Here is a 23,407-nt window from a genome sequence, read left to right as displayed (position 1 = left end):
TTTGCACTTCCAACTATTTTATGGAAGAATACAAAAATTGTTTTGTAACTTGCGCATCCTTCGGACTCCCAACAGTTTCAGGTTGTATGGGCGATTGTGATATTGGATTTCAAACGACTACCTTCCCATGCGATGATGGTACATTGTGCATGTAAGCTTTGAAATTATCAGGTTTATAATTCGAAACAAAAGTAGTTTCATCAATTTAGAACCCTCACGCGTGAAAAGAGTGCAATATAACTTGCTTCGCTGCGCTTTTCGGTAAATGATATTCTTATCCTGCAGGTACATACGACATTATCAGTGCTTAGCCTCGTGTTCTGGCACCTGGAGTGAATGGGAACAAACATCTGAGTGCAACAGAAACTGTAATGGCGGCACATACACAAGGCAAAGATTTTGTGAAAGCCCTGACGGATCGGCCAGTACAAACTGCGAGGGTAAGTGGTTTTAAGTTGCAATGAACGTTACAAGCATATCATTTGTCAACCTATTGCAAATATTTTTATCAGGCGCCGGAGGTTCTAATATTGAAACCGGTACTCAAGTTTGTAATACGGAAGCTTGTCCAGTCTTGGGTGAATGGTCGAACTTTACAACTTGCTCCCATTCTTGTGATGGAGGAAATCAAACACGTACCAGATATTGCCTCGAAGCTACGGGACCAAGCCCAGATGTATGACGGATTGTATCTACAATTACCGTTTGTTCTTTTTCCTATGTTTAGTGAAAATTTGACATTCTTTCTGCTATAGCTTATATTTGATCTATTTTATTCTTTATTTGTAGGGAATAGGCTGCCCAAGTGGTCAGCTCTCATATAATGAGAGCCAGCCGTGCATGACGCAAGCATGTCCTGCTTACGGGGCATACGTTAACAGCACTTGCTCAGTGACATGTGGCGGAGGTAACCTCACTCGAACCCGTAATTGCTCTTATGAGGGCAGCCCCTCGTCTCTATGCCCTGGTGCTTCTGCTACTGGTGAAATGGTGAGACCAAAACCGGCAAAATTTTCAAAAAAATTTGTTGATAACCATAATTGTATGCGTGTAACTATATTATATAACCTAAATTGAAATAACTTGAAATGCATATTTATAGAGTATCAATGGAATACCGAATAGTCATGTAAGAGTAGGTGGCAATATTATCACTAAAAAAGGTTAAAAAACCTATTTATAACATTATGTTAGTCAGTGATAGTCACGTGCAACACACAAAACTGTTCTTACTGGACGGATTGGACTGAAGTTGGCAATTGTTCTGAGCCATGTGATGGTGGCATGATCTCTCGCACAAGAGATTGCGTAAACAACGGCGCAGTAAGTAGATATTTGTCGTATTTCCAACCTTTCTTGTAAAACGAAGCCACCAAAAAGCATGCAACAAGTTGTTTCAAAGAAGTGTCTGCTTTAGACTGCAACAGATTGTGATGAATCTGGCGGGAACAGCACTCAGACCGACTCTGTTCCATGCAACACTTTTGAATGTTTAGGTTATAGTAATTGGACAGCTATTGACGCTTGTAATGCCACTTGTGATGGCGGATATCAGGTATATGTACATGTTGCCTTTGTTTGTTTATTTGCAGTATGTGAAATATATTGTGTTGTGTTTTTTTTAAACTAAATATGGTATATATAAATAATACTAAGACGTCGTCGTTTGTTTCACTCAAGTTTATGCTTATTTGTCTTTTTATTTGATCTTCAAGACTTGGGAAAGGAATTGTATAATCCCAGGATCTTGCACGGGTCTAGACACAGTCACTGAACAACGCGAGTGCAATACTGACGTAAGTTAACGCTATACAACTTAAATTTTTAAAGACGTCAGCGATGCTTTAGAAACGATGTCCTGTGCGTTTTTAACTTCCTTTAAACTAAAGCGATGTTTTCATACTTTGTTTAATATATTATAGTAAGAAACATTCTTTCTCACACCGCAACATTTTGTTTTTCCAGGCTTGTGAATACGGTGCTTGGAGCAATATCACAGAATGCAGCGAGGCATGCGATGGTGGAACTTGGACCGAACAACGCAACTGTATTACAGCGGGCTGCTCAAAAACTGTAAGTTGTTTTAAAGTTATTTTTCTCCAATCTGTCAAGTACAGTATTTCACCATAAGAACAAAATGATAAACGCAATTATTGGTAGTGTCTTATGTTTATGTTACCGACCAATAACTTTGTTTGTGCTTTTAGGAAACCAGGACAGAAACTTGTAACCCCCAGGTAAGTTAAATTGCAATATTTTGTTCGTTTTTATTTTATAATGAGTCCTTGAAATCCTACCATCTCTCTACAACAATAAAAAAATTGTTGAAAGTTCAACCCACATTAAAACCTTCCTAACTTAATTAGTTTGTTCAATATTATTCAGTGCTGTTGCCTCAATTAACTTAAATTTTTCAAAATCGTAACTTTAAAATCTATGGTATACAAATAATTGATCAAGTTTTTCACCGTTTTTTGATGCTGCTGTGATTATAATATTCCGCTGTGGATTTATTCACGCGTTCCTAAATCCTTTTTGTGTAATTTAAATCGGTGTTTTCCTAAAGTTTTCATACATGCATTAATAAAAATCAAATTTTCCCTTTTTTCCAGGCTTGTGAATACGGTGCTTGGAGCAATATCACAGAATGCAGTGCACCATGCGATGGTGGAACTTGGACCGAACAACGTAACTGTATTACAGCGGACTGCTCAAAATCTGTGAGTTGTTTTCATTTCACCATAAACGATTTAGTCAAACGACTTGACTACCAACGCAGAACTATAAACACATTTAAAATTATTGCCGGTATTCAATATTTATGTTATCAACCAACAACATCGTTTGCGTTTTTAGGAAACCAGGACAGAAGCTTGTAATCTCCAGGTAACTAAACAAGCAATAATTTCTTTGTTATAATAAGCTCACAAATATTTCGGTCCCTTTACTTAAACACAAAATCGGAGCTTGGAATATATTTCAAACCGCAAAAAATTTATCTAGCTTAATTGTGGTGGGTTTAAACAATTGCTTTGGTTGTGTTCAGTACTGTTGTCCTAAAACAACCCTTTAAAATCAAAATTGTACATTTTACTGCATAAAAGTTGTTAGAAACTGTTGTTTTTGCGCTTCTAACGGCTGTTGCGATAACATTACTTTGATGTAGATATATATTTGCGCGTTCCCGAATCCTTTTCACTTATCTTAAAACGTGATTTTCCAATTTTCTACAATGCGTTTGTAAAACAAGCAGATATTTTTCTATAATGCAAAATTTTGTCTTTTCCAGGCTTGTGAATACGGTGCTTGGAGCAATATCACAGAATGCAGCGAGGCATGCGATGGTGGAACTTGGACCGAACAACGCAACTGTATTACAGCGGACTGCTCAAAAACTGTAAGTTGTTTTAAAGTTATTTTTCTCCAAACTGTCAATTACAGTATTTCACCATAAGAACGAAATGATAAACGCAATTATTGGTAGTGTCTTATGTTTATATGTTGCCGACCAATAACTTTGTTTGTGCTTTTAGGAAACCAGGACAGAAACTTGTAACCCCCAGGTAAGTTAAATTGCAATATTTTGTTCGTTTTTATTTTATAATGAGTCCTTGAAATCCTACCATCTCTCTACAACAATAAAAAAATTGTTGAAAGTTCAACCCACATTAAAACCTTCCTAACTTAATTAGTTTGTTCAATATTATTCAGTGCTGTTGCCTCAATTAACTTAAATTTTTCAAAATCGTAACTTTAAAATTTATGGTATACAAATAATTGATCAAGTGTTAGCTTTTTGATGCTGCTGTGATTATAATATTCCGCTGTGGATTTATTCACGCGTTCCTAAATCCTTTTTGTGTAATTTAAATCGGTGTTTTCCTAAAGTTTTCATACATGCATTAATAAAAATCAAATTTTCCCTTTTTTCCAGGCTTGTGAATACGGTGCTTGGAGCAATATCACAGAATGCAGTGCGCCATGCGATGGTGGATCTTGGACCGAACAACGCAACTGTATTACAGCGGACTGCTCAAAAACTGTGAGTTGTTTTCATTTCACCATAAACGATTTGGTCAAACGACTTGACTACCAACGCAGAACTATAAACACATTTAAAATTATTGCCGGTATTCAATATTTATGTTATCAACCAACAACATCGTTTGCGTTTTTAGGAAACCAGGACAGAAGCTTGTAATCTCCAGGTAACTAAACAAGCAATAATTTCTTTGTTATAATAAGCTCACAAATATTTCGGTCCCTTTACTTAAACACAAAATCGGAGCTTGGAATATATTTCAAACCGCAAAAAATTTATCTAGCTTAATTGTGGTGGGTTTAAACAATTGCTTTGGTTGTGTTCAGTACTGTTGTCCTAAAACAACCCTTTAAAATCAAAATTGTACATTTTACTGCATAAAAGTTGTTAGAAACTGTTGTTTTTGCGCTTCTAACGGCTGTTGCGATAACATTACTTTGATGTAGATATATATTTGCGCGTTCCCGAATCCTTTTCACTTATCTTAAAACGTGATTTTCCAATTTTCTACAATGCGTTTGTAAAACAAGCAGATATTTTTCTATAATGCAAAATTTTGTCTTTTCCAGGCTTGTGAATACGGTGCTTGGAGCAATATCACAGAATGCAGCGAGCCATGCGATGGTGGAACTTGGACCGAACAACGCAACTGTATTACAGCGGACTGCTCAAAAACTGTAAGTTGTTTTAAAGTTATTTTTCTCCAAACTGTCAATTACAGTATTCCACCATAAGAACAAAATGATAAACGCAATTATTGGTAGTGTCTTATGTTTATGTGTTGCCGACCAATAACTTTGTTTGTGCTTTTAGGAAACCAGGACAGAAACTTGTAACCCCCAGGTAAGTTAAATTGCAATATTTTGTTCGTTTTTATTTAATAATGAGTCCCTGAAATCCTACGATCTCTCTGCAACAACGAAAGAATTGTTGAAAGTTCAACCCACATTAAAACCTTCCTAACTTAATTAGTTTTTTCAATATTATTCAGTGCTTTTGCTCCAACTAACTTAAATGTTTCAAAATCGTAACTTTAAAATCTATGATATCCAAATAATTGATCAAGTGTTAGCTTTTTGATGCTGCTATGATTATAATATTCCGTTGTGGATGTATTCACGCGTTCCTAAATCCTTTTTGTGTATTTGAAAGCGGTGTTTTCCTAACTTTTTCATACATTAATAGTAATCAAATTTTCTCTTTTTTCCAGGCTTGTGAATACGGAGCTTGGAGCAATATCACAGAATGCAGCGAGCCATGCGATGGTGGAACTTGGACCGAACAACGCAACTGTATTATAGCGGGCTGCTCAAAAACTGTGAGCTGTTTAAAAGATATTTTTCTTCAAGTTGTTAGTGATTTGCCCATAACCATAAAACTTCAAATCATAAGCGCACATTTTGTTAGTTTTTTATATTTATGTTACCGACCAACCGCTTTGTTTGCGTTTTTAGGAAACCAGGACAGAAACTTGCAATCTGCAGGTAAGTAATAAAGGAATACTTTTTCACGTTTTAATGAGTCCACAAATCCATGGGTCTCTTTATTTTATGTATGGCAACGACGGATCTCTTAAAAATCGAAAACTACATTAAAACATAACTAAGTTAATTTGAGCAGTTTCTTCAATGTTGTTATTCACTGTTGTTGCACCAATTCGCCCAAATTCTTAAAATCATAATTCTAAATTTCACAAAATTTTTGACAACGTGTTATTTTAGTGCTGCTAAATACTATGCGGTGTGATTATTATACGATAGATGGATTTACGCGTTCCCAAATGCTTTACGCACATCTTAACACTTTGACTGCCAAGCCGTACGCAAATTGCAAATTGAGCGACTTCCGTGTTTGGAAACCATTGACTGTTACGTAAATTTTGCGAATAGTTATTTAGGAAGCCAACGCTCCCAGATGTTGAAGACATTTATTTTTTATTTTATTTTCGACCCAGCTGATGCTCTATTTCTTTCTGGCAAAACTAAATAAAAACTTCAGGCGGTTACCATAAAAGCCGTGCGCTAAAACAACTTTTCTCTAATACCAAGTTCTGTTTTTCCAGGCTTGTGAATACGGACCTTGGAGCAATATCACAGAATGCAGCGAGTCATGCGATGGTGGAACTTGGACCGAACAACGTATCTGTATTACAGCGGACTGCTCAAAAACTGTGAGCTCTTTAAAGATGTTTTTCTTATAATTGTTAGTAATTCCACCATAAGTATAAAACATTAAACGCAATTATTGGTAGTGTCTTGTATTTATGTTACCGACCAACAACTTTGTTTGTGTTTTTAGGAAACCAGGACAGAAACTTGTAACCTCCAGGTAAATAATAAGGCAATTAACACTTTCTTCGTTTTATTGTAAGTTCGCAAATCTTAAGGTCTCTCTGCAAAAACGACAAAATTGTAAAAAGTTCAACCCGCATACAAACATACCTAACTTACTGTAATTTAAGCAATTTCTTTAATGTTATTCAGTGCTGCTGCCCAACTAATCCAAATTTTCAAAATCGTAAATCTAAATTTTTCAAATTATTGACAAGCTGTTTTGTTGTTATCTATTTTGTGGTAATATTATTTCCATGTAGATGTGTATTTACGCGTTCCTAAATCTTTTTCCAACATTTTAAAGTGATAATTTCTTATCTTTCAATGCATTTATAACAATCAGATTTTCCAGAATACAACAATTCGTTTTAATTAGGTTTGTGAATACGGTGCTTGGAGCAATATCACAGAATGCAGCGAGCCATGCGATGGTGGAACTTGGACCGAACAACGCAACTGTATTATATCGGGCTGCTCAAAAACTGTGAGTTGTTTTAAAGATATCTTTCTCGAAATTGTTAGTGGCTTGATCTTAAGTTAAAAAGCGTTAAACGCATTTACTGCAGTTGTCTTACATTTATGTTACCAACCAACAAGTTTGTTTGTATTTTTAGGAAACCAGAACAGAAACTTGTAATCTCCAGGTAAGTTATAAGGAAATGATTTCAAGAATCCTTGGTTTTCTCTATTAATTCCAATTACGTCGGATCTTGGAATAAACCAACAATCAAAACATTCCAGACTACTTAGTTTAAGTTCATTTAAGCAATTTCTTCACTCTAATTTATTAGTATACCGTTGCCAAATCTAACCCAAAATTATACTTCCATAATATCAAAATTATTAAGAAATAGTTATTCTGCTGCGCTACTATCTGATTTATGGTGATAATATCCCGATGTAAACATATTTATCCGATACCAAATCCTTTTTCTACATTTAAAGCGATACTTTATTAATCAAAAAGTGTTTTTTTTTTTGGTGACAGTATTATAAACATGGAAACAGTGTAGATGTGATATTTTTTATGTAATAACAAAACGATGCTACTGACCCTAAAGCGCGATATTTTTCATTCTTTTAATTTATAGGAAACAAAACTTTCTATAATAATAAATTCTGTTTTTCAGGCTTGTGAATACGGTGCTTGGAGCAATATTACAGAATGCAATGAGCCATGTGGTAATGGAACTTGGACCGAACAACGTAACTGCATTACAACGGGCTGCTCAAAAACTGTAAGTTGTTTTAAAGTTATTTTCCTAAACAATTTTAGTGATTTGACCAAAAGCATGTGACTTTCAACACAAATATTGCCGTTGTCTGTTATTTATGTAACAGACCAACAAATTATTTTGTGTTTTTAGGAAACCAGAACAGAAACTTGTAATCACCAGGTAAATAATAAAGCAATGCTTACTCCGTTTTAATTTAATAAGTCTACGAATCCTGTATAATATCTCTCTATTAATCCCAAGGTCGGAATAATTCGAATGGTATAAAATCAATCATAACTATACTTAATTTAAGAAATTTATTTAATCTTATTGGGTAAGCATACTGTTGCTAATATTATCTCAATATCTCAATGCTCCTCACAATCATAGTTCAAAAATATTAAAATTATTGTTAAATTGTTTGCACCGTTACCTGTTTTGGAGTTAGATTTTTTCGGCTGTGCTTACGCTCTTCCGAATCGTTTTCGAACATCTTAAAGTGACATTTTTCTTCCTTTATAATGCATTACAAGAAACATAATTCCTCATAATATTAGGTTCTATTTTTTCCAGGATTGTGAGTATGGTGCTTGGAGCAATATTACAGAATGCAGTGAGTCATGTGGTAACGGAACTTGGACCGAACAACAAAGCTGTATTACAGTGGGCTGCTCAAAAACTGTAAGTTGTTATAAAGTTATTTTTCGCCAAATGTCGCAGGTTTGACCCCAAACTCAGCATCATATACGCAATTATTGCCACTATTTCATATTTATGTTACCAACAAATAACTTTTTTGTGTTTTAAGGAAACCAGGACAGAAACTTGTATTAACCTTCAGGTATATTATAAAGCAATAATCTACTCTCTTTTCTTAATCAAGCCTTTTTGCATTATTGAAACTAATAAATTTATTTACCAGGATTGTACGTTCGGTAACTGGACTGACGTTGGGTCGTGTTCAGTTATATGCGGTGGGGGTACGTTGGATCAGGAGCGCCTTTGCACTTTTCCTGGATGTTCATTAACAGTAAGTGGGACTGATTTCTGGAAAATTGTTCATCAAACTTAAAAGCTGATCCATGTTGACTTGGGCCATATTGCAAATACCATAGTGTTTGACAGATGAGTGACGTATAATATTTTTGCAGAATTGTGAAAATATGTTCAACTTATACCAGCTACCAAATTTATTCTATTCAGTAGGCAATACCATTTTATCAAAACCTGTCCCAGTTAACTGTAGACTTGACTTTTTTCACTGTGCAAAACTGTCAAACTAAGTTTATTTAAGCTGTTGTTTTTGTTTCAGGAAAACCGCACGATCTCCTGCAACACAGATGATTGTCCTGCAACGATCGCAGGAGCAGGAGGAAACATCCCTCTCCTCATATCGATCGCATCCATCGTCGGTGCTCTTGCAATATCAGCTGCTGTCTACATGACTGTCACAGCTTGCCTTGGATTGGTGGCTGTTGGTGCAGAAAAAAGAAACGCAACCGCAACTTACGCCTTGGTCATCAACGCCATCCAAGTTGGAACCTTGGGAATAATTCTGGTGATGAGCCATGGTCATTTGCACCCTCTTTTTCTTAATTGCAAATTGCAAGCTTTTCCACAATTTTTTGTTTTGTTTTCGTCAAACTCCGACGTCAAACGTTTCTTTCTCGTCGCATTCAAAAAGTCTATCGATCAGTTGACGATAACTAGCTAATTGGCTACTAGTTGAATATCGTTCAACTATACTAATTTAGTTTTTGAAGACTTTACTGTATGAATTAACAGTGGCGTGGCAAGACCAAACTCAAGATCAAAAATCGACGTAGAAACTTATTTTCTTGTTGTGGTGGTGATAACAACGAACCAGAATGTAAGTCAGCTTGCAAATAAAAGCCTAAATTCTAAAAACTTGCAAACAAGAGCAAAGATCAGGTTTTATTGCAAACTTGATGTTGTTGCGATAGATGGCGATGTTGTACCGATGGTCCGTATCTTTGGTCGGAAGACTCCTGGTGAATCTCGTGAGGCTCTGGATGCTCCAGTAAGTATAAACTTAATTGCCAAATACTATATGTATCGTATCGGTTATTGCTATAACATTAAAGATTAGAACAATAATCAGAACCATATCAACTTTGTTGTTAATTACTTGTTACTGTTAAGCCCTTACTTTTATTTTCACTTCAAATTTAAAGGTACATTATTGTTTAGGCCGATGACGTTCCAACTGATAGTACCGCCCCGTTCAACACCTCTACACCCTACACCACTGATACGCCACAGACATCTGCGCCTTACACAAGCGGACCACTACAGGGAAATCCCCAGCAGAGCGGTGTTGGAGTGGCTGAATTGACCAAATGGGCTGGACAGATGATTGTAAGATTTAAGGTTTATTGATAATTCTGGTAATTTTAAATTAATTGCAATTAAAGGTTTACAATTTTAATGCGATTTACGTTTTTAAATTTATGATTTATTCTGATTTCATAAGCAGGCCACAATACGGTTGTCTATTAATATACTGTAGGCTATTAGCAATATTCTCATAATATAACTTTAACTCACTTAACAAATAGCTTTGTTACATATGAATATTTAATTATTAGGCCGATAGTAAAAATATAAACAAGACCGAAGTCTACGACCTCAATAAGTCCACCAACAACAACAGCAACGATGACCGGATGGACGCTTCCCACTACTATTGGGTTCATACGAGGTCATTTTCAAGCAGAAGATCCAAGTCCATTTTTAAGAAAGACAGGGAGAGCGTTTATGACCACACATACACGGTCATGAAATAGTTTGCCCTGACAATGTAAGCGCCACCCAAGGCGCATAAGTTACTGTAATGTTAAGAATTGTGTGCTCTATTGTTAACCATTGGCCGTATGCTACTATTAAGCACCAACGTAACATCACACTTTAACTACTGTTTAGTTTAATCACCGTCATAATTTCAGCCTTTGTAATCAAGATCAAGACCGTTTTCGGATCTACCATTATTTTAAAATATTTTTACATAACTTACCAATTGGTAATATATATTCTTTTGGTCCTTATCTAATCTAATCTGACTCCAACAGGCCCATTATAGCTTTCAGAAAAGGTTGCCTTTTCACTTCAGAAACACTTCAAGCGGTTAAACATTATTGCATTACATCAACTTCTCTGTAAAATTAGGTCTAATTTACTTCGTGATCCAAGTAAAGACATCACACGAGAAGATTTATATCACATATAAACTCAATGACTATCTTCATGAAACATATATGAATCCCTATATGAAACGTATATGAATGTAGAGATTTTGTTAACAAACCATAGACAGTATAAAGACTCAGAAATAAACTCCATATATGTTTTCCAAAAGTTTCTATGCAAACACGGTATAGACATTGAGTTAGAGACACCTAGACACTCACACTCCGTCTCTGAAGTTGAGGTCTGCATTGTTCTATCTATACAGTTGTGAGGGTATTAGGAAACAAATAACTGTTTTGCTGAATATAACTATTATAAATTGTACAAATGATGTAATATTGATGTGATTAGATTGCGACATCTTGTTAGTAGCCAGTGACAAGTAGTTAAACAAGTCTACTTGTCGTTTTAAACTTGTTCATTAGTTGTTAAATCTAAGATACTATTTCTTTGTACCGGATGTCTTATGCAATCAGTGGTCAAATGCTGCAAAACTAGCGTAACAAAGCTTTGAAATCATTTTAGTTTGACGTCTTTTTATAGTAAGGAAAAAGCCACGCACCAAGAGATGCTAACAAAACCAGGTCTAAAACTCGCCCATTAAAATGATACGGTTATATCTGACGTCACTTTTTATGGTAGGCACGAAACAGCTCCATCAACATCTTAACTTTAGTTTTAATATTTCATTTGCAACACAGAGATGTGCACAAGTATAACTGCCGGAATGCTGGTACAGTGATAGCTCTCAGCAGAGGTTGCTGATCGAATATTGTACGTTCCATCCTGCCTTTTTTTTCTGTGGTGGGAGATCGATTTAAAAGAGGAGCGGACGGATGCACGGATCACGACCTGGTTGTCTGAAACCTGCGTATCTTAGAACCTCAGAAAACCGCAAGATATCATAAAACCAACTGGTCTTATAAAATCAAGCGGCAAGCCTTAGTAGACTAGAATGTTAGAAAGACCTTTGTGGGCAACACGTCAACCAAGTTCAAGTAACTTTCAAAATGCACTGAGGACATTGAGGTGGAATGTATGCTGTTTGAAGTCGCACTTCTAGCATCTGCTACCAGTTATTGCTGGCAGAAACGGCACGGTATGTCGGGGAATAGTGAACAAAGAATCCCATAGTGGTATCAAAAGTTAACGAAACTATCCGAGCAACGAAGACAGCCCACAAAACCTGGCTCCACGACAGATCGTCAGCTGCATTGTGAGTTCGATGCACTGAGGCGAAAAGCAGCAGCACAGGTTGTGAAACAGTCCAAAGAACAGCTGATACAGTATTCTGGCAAACCATCTGCAGAATGCGAAGTAAAAGATCATCTGATGCAAACTCAGTTCAAAAATAACAGGGTGATCTCCTCAGTCCTAACCGGCGAGAAATATATCCTAGGCAGATAAAGAGAATACTTTAAAGACCTAATAAACCCTATCGCCGAAACATCAAATGACACACAGACGATACATTTTGGGATAAAAAGGAATTTCACTTTGGCCAAAGTTCCCCAAGCTGTAAGACTTCTGAGGGCTGGTAAGGCAGCTGGTTAAAATGAAATTCTACCCGAAATGTTGAAAGTCATAGTCCGAGGGGAATCTTCTGGCTAACTTGTGCGTGTCAAGTGGCATATGGAGTTCAGTTAAAACCAATGTATTTGGAAAAGGGTTTTATCATCCAAATACATAAGGAGGAGTGCTTTAATTACCGGAACGTCTCTCCGCTTAGTTCACCCAGTTAGGCCTATGCTAAATTCCATGAAAATGATGCCGTGATAAATAAATGAATGAGGACATCTTGAGGACAAGCAGTGTGGCTTTTGTTCCGGTCGGTGCACAATGGATCAAAATTTCACTCTTCTGCAAAGTTTTGAAAAGTTGTTGGAATGCTCAAAAGTTGTGTACGTTTCGTTAATCTCGAAATATGATCGAGATGTTAGACTTCACTATGGGAAGTTTATTGTCGCCATTTGTTTACATGAACTGGATAGACAGACACAATTAAGCTCACAGTTTGGGTGAAAAGTATGTCATGGTTGGAAGAAATAGGATCAGTCGTTTGCTGTTTGCAGATGATCTAGTTCTTCTTGCTTATTCTGAACTGGATCTTCAACATGCACTCGATCGTTTGCAAATGTTTGCAATGATTCTGGAAAGAAAATAAGCATAAAAACTGAGGTAGCCTTTTCACTGCCTCTCAAGAAATCTTGATTAGTGCTCATTGCAAGTGTATAGAGGATCAATGAAATAGGTAGAGAAGTTTAATTATCTGGGAGTGCAAATCACGAGTGATGGAAGGCAAGACATTCAAGTGGACAGCTAAATTGGAAAAGCAAGTTTAGTCAATCGTATGCACAACGTTCGGTTGTCACAAAGAGCGAGCTGTCTAAGACCGCACAGCTCTCAATTTTTATGTCAATTTTTCTTCGAGTTCTCACCTAGAATCATGACCGAAAGAGTGCGCTAACGACTCACAGGTGCAGGCGTCAGAAATGCAATTTTTATGAAGGAATCATGGTGTAACGTTACTAGATCAAATGCGTAGCACTGAAATCCATCTAACTCTAACTACGATGGTTTGGTCATGTCACCAAACTGCGTTCATGAAGACTTGCAAATCAAGTTATGTTCGCCACTTCAACTGTTAAAAGACCAACTGGTCGATTACATCATTAAGGTTGGCCTGGTCTCGATTAGCTATCCCTTCAGCCGAACTCGTAGATATGGCGAAAGATCACAGACTGTTAAGGGAGCTCTCAAAGCCACGACCTTTTGGAGAGTAAGAAGTAGATTTTAGTACAACAGTCTCAAGTGACATGTAATTCCGACGCATACAGGATTTGGAACATGAGCTCACTTCATGTATTGTGTGCGGGTAGACCTGAAAGCATGCGACGTAGGTCATCTTATCCGTGCATGAGCAACTTCCAGAATATAACGTCGTATTGGTGGGCAATACTGTTGCACTACTAAAACACGAAATTTTAGTTTGAAACTTAGGATATGTATAGCGTTGTAACATATACCAAACGGAGTAGCATTACCAATGTTTTGATAATCGGATATAGGTCAGCTTTCATTCAAAAACCTATTTTTTGTCAGTTGAAACTGGAGTTAGGTAAAATGCAAATTTATTAAGACTTTATGTTTCCACTAATATCTCAACATTTAGAAATTCGTGCAGGTTCAGTTATTCAGAAACTGCAACAATTATAGTTATTAGAATTGTTAAAAAGATTTTCATAGTTGGTCGTTTTTTCCTGCTCTAGATGTTCGTCTGAAAATGGATGGCTGTAGTCTTTACATCAACAAAACGTAATTCTAAAATGGGCTTTTACACATGCGCTTGTTAAGTAAAGTATGCGCATATGCAAGCGGAATAATTCATAAAGCGCTATCCACAAACCGATGAATGAAATGCGTATCACAAAAGACGTTTAATTTTGATTTTACCTACATACTTCACCTAAATGTATATACTGTATAAGACAGAGAATTATGTGGTCGATGTATTGTGTTCGTGTTGTAGTATGTTTATGTTTCATTTTACTGTTTCTACGTATTACGCTCACGTTTCAAGCCCAATTAAGGACGTTTCGTAATTTCCTCTACTAATATTGTGATATTTTGCACAAATGCCGAACTTGTTTTGCATTAGGGCCATTATGCTATTTGTGAACTAAATTGAGCAAATGTCAAAATGCGATAATGTTCGAATAATTTGTGACTGGGCAAAAACCAGCGTTTTCCACGACTTTTTCACGCTTTCCACGCTTTATTATCAAGACAAATTATTTCAGAAATATAAAGAATTAATTGCCTTCGGAATTTAACAAAATGTGGTTTAAAGTTGTTTATAGTTTGATGTAGTTTTTATTTTCGTCTTGTTACACCCAGATATCGGCTGTAAAACAAAACTGAAGGACTCTTGTAGACAAACATCATCGTTGATACTGTAAAGCCATCTGACAAAGTATTCGAACTAATATGTAATATAGTATAGAAATGTGCGTCAATACACTGTGGTGTTTGACGAAACAGTTTTTTAATTTTAAAAAGGAACATGATTAAACGGCAACAAACTTCATCTTTCCTTGCATGTAAAACAAGGCTGTATGCTCGATTTCAATATTTTATCGCGTATTTATTGAATACACAAGGACACGATTCTCTGTGTTTGACATCATTAGCAAACGGTACCGTTCACGTGACGCTACGCGATCAAATTTTATTTCCTCAGGATACGGAGCAGGTTTATTGAAATTATCTGAGACGCAGGAACAAAATTTTGCTGTCGAGTTAACAGCAAAACCGGCCGGGCGTGGCAGTTGAGACTGGAAACAGCATCTAACTTATTGTGGTCAGGCTATTACTATGCACTCCAAGATTGGGCGTTGCAGGAGCAGTCTATCCTGGCATTGACAAACTATAATTTAATCGTTGAAATTATATGCAGAAATCAGTGGAGAAAGATATATGTTCGCCTGCTATCCTTGTTATACGCAAATTTGTTATGAGCCGTTTACTACTTATTGCCCTGGTGTTTGCCGCTGCGATTTCAGCTGCTGCTGCTGCTGTGGAGATCTGGTCTGAGTGGGGTGCGTTTGTTCCTAGCGATTCTGCAGCCAACAGAACAAGATCAAGAACTTGTGACTCAAGTAAAATCATTTTTTTGCTCTCAATCAGTCAGTACCTGACTCCTCGTTTGTTTTAAACAAAGTTGGAATCTACTTTTTAAAACGTTATTTTTTGATAAATTTCTAAAATACTTTTATTTCAGTTAACGTGATTTGCACATCAAACAGTTTCATGGAAGAATACAAAAACTGTTTTGTAACATGCGCATCCTTCGGAGGTCAAACGGTTTCAGGTTGTGTGGGCGATTGTGATATGGGATTTCAAACAGTTTCGTTTACATGTGGGGATGTTACGTCGTGCATGTAAGCTGTACAATCTTCAGATGCAAAAATCGAAACAAAATAGTTTGAATAATTTATAATAAGCACATCTTAAAAGATGTTAATATAACTTGCTTCGCTGCGCTTTTCGGTAAATGATATTCTTATCCTGCAGGTACATACGACATTATCAGTGCTTAGCCTCGTGTTCTGGCACCTGGAGTGAATGGAAACAAACATCTGAGTGCAACAGAAACTGTAATGGCGGCACATACACAAGGCAAAGATTTTGCCAAAACCCTGACGGATCGGCCAGTACAAACTGCGAGGGTAAGTGGTTGTAAGTTTCAACGAACGTTACAAGCATATCATTTGTCAACGTTCTGCAAATATTTTTATCAGGCGCCGGAGGTTCTAATATTGAAACCGGCACTCAAGTTTGTAATATGGAAGTGTGTCCAGTCTTGGGTGAATGGTCAGATTTCACAACTTGTTCTCAATCTTGTGAGGGAGGAAGCCAAACCCGTACCAGATATTGCCTCGAAGCTTCGGGTCCCAGCCCAAATGTATGTTGGTTTGTATCTGGAATTACCGTTTGTTCTTCCTTAAATTTGATGTTACTTTTTATATAGCTTATATTTGATCTATTTTATTCGTTATTTGTAGGGAATAGGCTGCCCAGGTGGTCAGCTCTCCTACAATGACAGCCAGCTGTGCATGACGCAAGCCTGTCCTGCTTACGGGGCATACGTTAACAGCACTTGCTCAGTGACATGTGGCGGAGGTAACCTCACTCGAACCCGTAATTGCTCTTATGAAGGCAGCACCTCGTCTCTATGCCCTGGTGCATCTGCTACTGGTGAAATGGTGAGACTAAAACCGGCAAAATTTTTAAACGGTATCTTTAATGTCTATAATTTTATGTGTAACCTAAGTTAAATTATCTTTAAAGTTATAGTTATGTCTTTATAAAGATGGAGTGGGCTACTGTATAAGGGGAATAATAGATCGCAGAAGTGCAGATGCGTTATTTTGATATCTTCGGCACAAACAATGCGTCTGCCTAAACGTAAACGGTAGACGCTGCAATCTTGAGATGACAATTTTGACAAGAGCGTTTAAAAGCATTCAACGTTAAATCAGAAATACATAGAGTAGATTTACCAACGTAGTTTACATTTCATCACTATTTTTTGCACTAAAGCTCTTAACAAAAAAAATTAATTCAAGAAAGCTCCGTTTACCATTTAGGCAAATTGTTTGTGCCAGACAAAACGAAATTTGGTACCCGTACTTTGATGGTCTGTAATATATATAGTAATTTAATCATGGCTGTTAAGTGGTTATTATATCCTTGAGAAAGTTTAAAAACTCTGTTTTTTTTGCACTGTAGTCAGTGATAGTCACGTGCAACACACAAAACTGTTCTTACTGGACGGATTGGACTGAAGTTGGCAATTGTTCTGAGCCATGTGATGGTGGCATGATCTCTCGCACAAGAGATTGCGTAAACAACGGCGCAGTAAGTAGATGATATTTGTCGTATTTTCCAACCTTTCTTGTAAAACTAAGCCACCATAAAGCATGCAACAAGTTGTTTCAAGGGAAATGTCTTTTTTAGTTTGCTGAATTGTAATATACTGTAACTGGTGAAAAGTTTTTAATAGATATCAACGCCATAAAGTGAAGGAAATGTTGCTAGCAATGAGTAGATTAATGGCCAGTCTCAAGTAAGAAAAATAAAATAGGCAAAGGTTTTCCGAAAGAAAGACGAAGATTAATTTTACGTGGCGATTTCAAATATACCAAGAATGCCCAAAACATACAGACCATAAAGAAAACATTTTGATGATGAAACCACATCGTTCTCTGAACGTTTTGTTCCAAAACGCGCAATTTTGGTTTTAAAGTTAATGCCGCTTATTTCGCCATCCGAACTATCTCCCCTTCTACTCCAATGATAAAGCTCATACTATTGGTGAATAACAATGTAAATGTCAATTCTGAAGCACACAAAATGGCAGAGCAATTGTGGTAAAGCACTCTCACTACCTAAACATCTTGGAAACAGAACTAGATTTTAAGAAAAGCTGAATGTTATTGACATCGAAAAAAACATGATGACCGTCATACAAAACAATGTGAAATCCACCTATAATAACTTCATCGATTGAAAATTGTTGACAACAGTTTGTGGTTTCTCACTATATTGACATGGAGCGCAACAATTTTACCATCGCATACAGCGAAAGGTTTCCATATCACCACTTTCGCGTACGCATATCTGCTATTCAACCCACAAGACCTCCCTTGCTAAAGTGAACAAAATGATAAGATAAATGAAGTTAATACAGTCAACAGGTTACATCACCACATCCAGAATTACAGTCTTCCTAGAGTACATATTACAACCAATCATAGCTAGAAGCATATCAGTGAACGAATATTGCTATTAAGACAGTGAATACTACCGGCAAAATCTCCATGCCTGGCAAATTCAGAACAAGCTTGTATGTCTAGCAGCCAGCACTGAACTCACAGCGGATTGAAACAGAAAGACTGAGATGCCGTACGGTAGCCGACATATATATGCATTCTGTACCAGAATATCAACGGAAACCTAGTCAAAAGGCTTTACAGCAAGCTTTTACATTTCTTTAACGTTATAAACACACCAACATCATGGCCAACTGTAGACTTGAAACAAAAACTTAAAATTGTGGCAAGTGTGATTTGCCTTGCCTATCATACACTATGTTATGGAGACTCCATAGATAGATTATGTCTTTAATTTTTGCGCTAAATGTTTTGGTATATATTTGTACTTTAGTTTTACGCTTTACAAGTTTTTGGTATTCATCGCCGATATGCGTTTTTCTTGTTTTTAACAGAAACTGATGATGCCGTTTTCTGGCTAAGCATGTTTTTTTTTGTTTCAGCAATAAAATTATACTCACTGGTTCAGGATTCATTTTTACTCATACTTTATGCTTTAGACCGCAACAGATTGTGATGGATCTGGCGGGAACAGCACACAGACTGACTCTGTTCCATGCAACACTTTTGAATGTTTGGGTTATAGTAATTGGACTGCTATTGACGCTTGTAATGCCACTTGTGATGGCGGATATCAGGTATAAGTATAACATGTTGCCTTTATTTATTTTTGTGAAGTTTATTATGGAATATTTTGTTTTTTTAATTAGAAATATATAAAAAATACTAAGGTATTGTTGTTTATAATATTAAACTTGTAACCACTTTTAACCGTTCAGACTTGGGAAAGGAATTGTATAATCCCAGGATCTTGCTCGGGTCCAGATACGTTGACGGAACAACGCGAGTGCAACACTGAAGTTAGTACTAAATTTATAATATAATCTCATAAAAAATTTTCTACAGTTGTCCACAATACTTTACAAACGATGTTCTGAGCTCTTTGGCAGTATTGCATTGGAAAGCGATGTCTTTCTACCTTCGCCAATTGTATTAGCCTAATAAAAACAATTTTTTGATTAATTTTTTAGATGATATTAAGTTTTTTTTTAGGCTTGTGAATACGGACCTTGGAGCAATATCACAGAATGCAGCGAGCCATGCGATGGTGGAACTTGGACCGAACAACGTATCTGTATTACAACTGGCTGCTCAAAAACGGTAAGCTCTTTTATGTATATTTTTCAGAATTGTTAATGATTTGAAATCAAGCATCGCACGAAGATATTCAGCTTACAGCACGAAGATATTCAGCTATTGTTTGTATTTCAGGAAAACCGTACGACCTCATGCAACACAGAAGATTGTCTCCCGTTTGCAGGGTCAATGATAAACGTTCCTCTTCTCGCGACACTCCTATCCATCGTGGGTGCTCTTGCAATCTCAACGGCTGTCTTTATAGCTGTCACCGCTTGTCTAGGTTTTGTTGCTGCTGGTACCAAAAACAGAAGTGCAACCGCGATATCTGCCTTTGTCATCAACGCAATCCATGCTGGAACCTTGGGAATGATTCAGGTGATGGGCTATGGTCATCCGCATCTTGGTGAAACTTTGATGTCAACCGTTTTCGCCTTTTGAAATTTAGACTAATTGATAAATGGACGATAACTGAATTTTGTTTTATTATTTGGTTTGTTTATCATTGGCAATCGTTTATTTATTATCGTTTTTAGTGAAAACTTTCCTTTATAAATTAACAGTGGCGTGGCAAGACCAAACTCAAGATCAAAAATCGACGTACAAACCTTGCCTGCTGTGTTGGTGATAATCACAAACCCGACTGTAAGTCAGCTTGCAAACAAAAGCTTAAATTTTACTTAAATGATTCATGCGTTATATTTAGTGTTGTTATATAACAATTCACATTTAAAGTTAAGAAATATTTTTCAAAATTTGGATCATATCCATGTTAACCTTTTGTTGTTGCTATAGACGGTGATGGTTTCCCAATGGTCCGTATCTTTGGTAAAAAGACTCCTGGTGAATCTCGTGAGTTTCTGGATACTCCTGTAAGTATAAACTCGATTGTCAATTACTATGTGTTAAATAACTTATAACTTTATAGTGTATGGGCCTATCATATCGGCCATCACGATACTAGTAGGCCTACTACTGTACTTGTAGCAGAAATACACATGGTTTTATTATTAGACATTTAATACTGTTAAGCTCTTGCTTTTAGTTTTAGTTGAAATTTACCAATGAATTATTGTTTAGGCCGATGGTATTCCAACAAGTAGTATCACTTCACTCAGCACCTCTACACCCTACACCACTGATGCGCCACAGACATCTGCGCCTGATACAAACGGACCACTACAGGGAAATCCCCAACAGAGCGGTGTTGAAGTGGCTGAATTGACCAGATGGGCTGGACAGATGGTTGTAAGATTTAGAGAGTGATTATTTCACCGAAAATAGGTCACGCAGCCCATAGTTTAAGATAGGCAGTTAGGAGAATTGGTATGCAAAAACTTTAGTTTAGTTACTTATGGTTTAATTAGTTTAGAAGATAGATTTAGGTTAGGCTTAAGTTATTATAGTTCAGTTAGGTTAACAAGAAACTGTAAAAAAGAGCTTTGAACACACGATTTTTTCCGGTGAAATAGTTGCAGCCTATGATTTAATGTTTGTTTGTGGTTACTAGGCTATTATTTAAACTTTTAGTTTAGTTGCAAGTTAAGATTTTGCAATTTTCTTACGGTTTGATGAGAAAAATATAACTTTACGGCTTATTCTAATTTTATAAATGCAGTATGGTTTGTCTTCAATTTACAATACAACTTATTTAACTTAAGTAACTATTAACTTTATTATTAATTTTTTAATATTAGGCCGACAATAAAAACATAAACAAGTCAAACAACAACAACAGCAGCATATGTGTCAGCAATGATGGCCGCGTGGATGTTTCCCACTACGCTTGGACTCACACGAGGTCATTTTCTGGCAGAAAGTTAGAGTCCACTTTTGAGAATGACAGTGAGAACGTCAATGTTCACACAAAGGCAATCATGAAATAGCTTGTTTAGATTACTGATAATGTAATATCACACTTAAACTACAGTTTAGGTAAACAACCGTCATAATTTGGTGACCTTTTGTTCTTGCTCAAATTTAACCTGATATTGCATTTGACTTGGCTTTAGCTAAACAGCAACAAAGTATGTGAATTTTACTAAATGATACAAAAGTTAAGCTGCAGTGCAAACACTTTATCGCGATTGCCGAAAAGTATGGTGGCACATTTATCCTGTACAAATCCATACATATTCAAGTGTACTCTTTACATATAAATGTCTAGCTTACCATTTGATTGAGTATCGCTTTAATTAGAGAGAAACCTATAATGTTATCGTTTTGGATTACTACTATGCTTTCAATATTTAACACCACACATTAACAGCTTGTAGTTCTGTGGCGGCAAGTTAATAGTTTATTTGTGTATAGTCGTGTGAATTACATTTTCTTGTTGATAACCTTTATAAAGTCTTGCGTTTTCATTCTACATTCAGTATGATATGATTAATTATCTTTCTTCACCATGCACCACCTTCATTCTACCGGATTCAACTTCAATGTTTATTTTTGATTATAATTTGGGAAGAGTTGAAATTACTTTATTACACCAAATTGTTGCAAAAATGACAACATTTTTTTCTATTTCAGCTTGTTTTATTTTAGTTCTAAGCCTTATTTATGGGGAGGGAAAGTAATGTATCGGCAAGAGTTATGCCAGTTAAACACCTTACTTTAAGGTTTTTAGTTTTTGGTTTCCATTCTTTTGTTGATTAAACCTTTCTTTAGAAACTCTTGTGTTTTCAACCTGTGTTCAGTATGATTAATTATATTGTTATGCTTACGTTTTCACTTGAGTGGTTTTACCTGTGTTCAATAAAGTTTTCTATCCGTTTGACCGTTCTTCAAATAAAGTGCTCGATGAGATGAACACACTTGGAGTCACAGATACCTCACATCTTGTACAATGTAGACGGCCACATTATGTCGAAATTTGACCAAACAGTATTTAAAATCGTGCTGTATACTTAGCTTCACACTTTGCCCCTTGAGATTTTGATATGGTAAGTTTCATGCAACGTGGCGCAGTGTCACAAGGAAAGGTTTTTCATTTTGTGAATTTTGCAAAACCAAAGTTGCTTGCTCTTTGTATGGGCCAAAGGATGTGAAACTAAAAGAAGACTTCCAAATTATATGAAAGCTCAAGTTTGACTTTAGTTTAGTTTGTTTTCACGTCAAAAAAGAAGGATTGCAGACTTAGAGGAAAGTAAACTTTGTGAAGTCCTAACTCAAGTTTTCTCATCGCCCGTTTGCTTGCATAGTCACAAGTAAAAGTTTAGGTTATAGTTCTTGTAAACAATGAGTTAGCTTTCGCAGATGCATCTGTTCTTACGAGGCCCAACATTTCATGAAGAACATTTTTTTCACCAGCTTTTCAAAAAGAATGACTGTAATAATGGTGTTGTTACTGTAGCATCACTGTCAACATTAAACCAAGTTTGTGGTGTTTTTTTCTGAAGGTTGTACTGGTATATAATCAAATGTGCAATTCAGGCATGCACAGAACCTTTACGCACCATTAAGGAAGAGTCTGACTTCGAATTTGATGTACAGAACAATACTAGCATTTGAAAAAACAATGGAAGTTATGTTTTTTTTACTTCATGAACAAAACTGAGTAGATTTATTCGCATTGGGTGGTGTTCCATTTTGTATTTATGTCACTTGTATTGTTCACAAACTAAATCCAAAAATTAATAGGCCTACTAAAATTGTAAAGATTAATTTAAAAAGTTAATCCAGCGCTTGGGTTAGCTTACTTCATACCTGTAATTCATTTTTTTGTGAATATTTGGCATTTGTATTCAAATGAAATACTATGATAATACATGGATAGCCTATGTGATAACATTTATCACAATGTCGTTCATGAAAGCATGGATTTGAAACAACATTGCAGCATCAACATTTGCTTCCTTTTAAAGAATAGGGGTTTTGGTAATATTGTACTAATCCAACAATGGCTCATGTTAGCAGTACTCCAGGATTAAAACTTTTCAATCTTTCACCGCTTGAAGTAAAGGATGAATTTGAAGAGGTTGGTAATCTGATACAACTTATTTGTGTGTAAAATATCTATCTGTTAATTTTTTGTATCTAGTTTTGGCAACGAGCAGCATAGGAAATGCCAATAGT

At 36.2% G+C, this 23,407-nt stretch overlaps 3 protein-coding genes across 5 annotated transcripts in view; all 3 read left to right on the top strand.

Moving 5' to 3' along the window:
• LOC143462518 (uncharacterized) lies at positions 1–11,189 on the top strand. Of its 3 annotated transcripts, XM_076960716.1 has the most exons (33): positions 1–151; positions 286–440; positions 513–676; positions 790–990; positions 1,195–1,323; positions 1,418–1,555; positions 1,716–1,796; positions 1,966–2,073; positions 2,208–2,237; positions 2,613–2,720; positions 2,857–2,886; positions 3,290–3,397; positions 3,534–3,563; positions 3,935–4,042; positions 4,179–4,208; positions 4,612–4,719; positions 4,856–4,885; positions 5,253–5,360; positions 5,497–5,526; positions 6,105–6,212; positions 6,341–6,370; positions 6,752–6,859; positions 6,990–7,019; positions 7,506–7,613; positions 7,743–7,772; positions 8,166–8,273; positions 8,401–8,433; positions 8,515–8,622; positions 8,905–9,150; positions 9,378–9,462; positions 9,557–9,633; positions 9,804–9,971; positions 10,202–11,189. In XM_076960716.1, exons 1-33 carry the CDS (start codon positions 21–23, stop codon positions 10,397–10,399), a joined length of 3,264 nt encoding a protein of 1,087 aa, XP_076816831.1. In that variant the 5' UTR covers positions 1–20; the 3' UTR covers positions 10,400–11,189. The 3 variants fall into 3 exon arrangements, with proteins under 3 accessions (XP_076816831.1, XP_076816832.1, XP_076816833.1); XM_076960717.1 differs by lacking the exons at positions 5,253–5,360; positions 5,497–5,526; XM_076960718.1 differs by lacking the exons at positions 1,966–2,073; positions 2,208–2,237; positions 2,613–2,720; ... (3 more) ...; positions 3,935–4,042; positions 4,179–4,208.
• Positions 11,190–15,074: 3,885 nt separating this feature from the next.
• On the top strand, positions 15,075–22,144 carry LOC143462513 (uncharacterized). Its single transcript, XM_076960712.1, has 14 exons — positions 15,075–15,457; positions 15,580–15,739; positions 15,873–16,027; positions 16,100–16,263; positions 16,364–16,564; positions 17,091–17,219; positions 18,694–18,831; positions 18,973–19,053; positions 19,247–19,354; positions 19,466–19,708; positions 19,894–19,975; positions 20,126–20,202; positions 20,411–20,578; positions 21,028–22,144. Exons 1-14 carry the CDS (start codon positions 15,250–15,252, stop codon positions 21,214–21,216), a joined length of 2,103 nt encoding a protein of 700 aa, XP_076816827.1. The 5' UTR covers positions 15,075–15,249; the 3' UTR covers positions 21,217–22,144.
• Positions 22,145–23,153: 1,009 nt separating this feature from the next.
• Positions 23,154–23,407, top strand: part of LOC143462509 (integrator complex subunit 3-like) — a 33,531-nt gene continuing 33,277 nt past the window's right edge. Inside the window, exon 1 of the mRNA XM_076960704.1 lies at positions 23,154–23,309. Coding sequence (XP_076816819.1) covers positions 23,232–23,309 — 78 coding nt within the window. The 5' untranslated portion in view covers positions 23,154–23,231. The remainder of the gene's footprint in view (positions 23,310–23,407) is intronic.

This window comes from Clavelina lepadiformis, chromosome 6 (assembly GCF_947623445.1).
Source record: "Clavelina lepadiformis chromosome 6, kaClaLepa1.1, whole genome shotgun sequence".
Lineage (NCBI taxonomy): Eukaryota > Metazoa > Chordata > Ascidiacea > Aplousobranchia > Clavelinidae > Clavelina > Clavelina lepadiformis.
The sequence above is the reverse complement of the archived record's forward strand: the minus strand, read 5'-3'. Positions and strand labels throughout refer to the sequence as shown.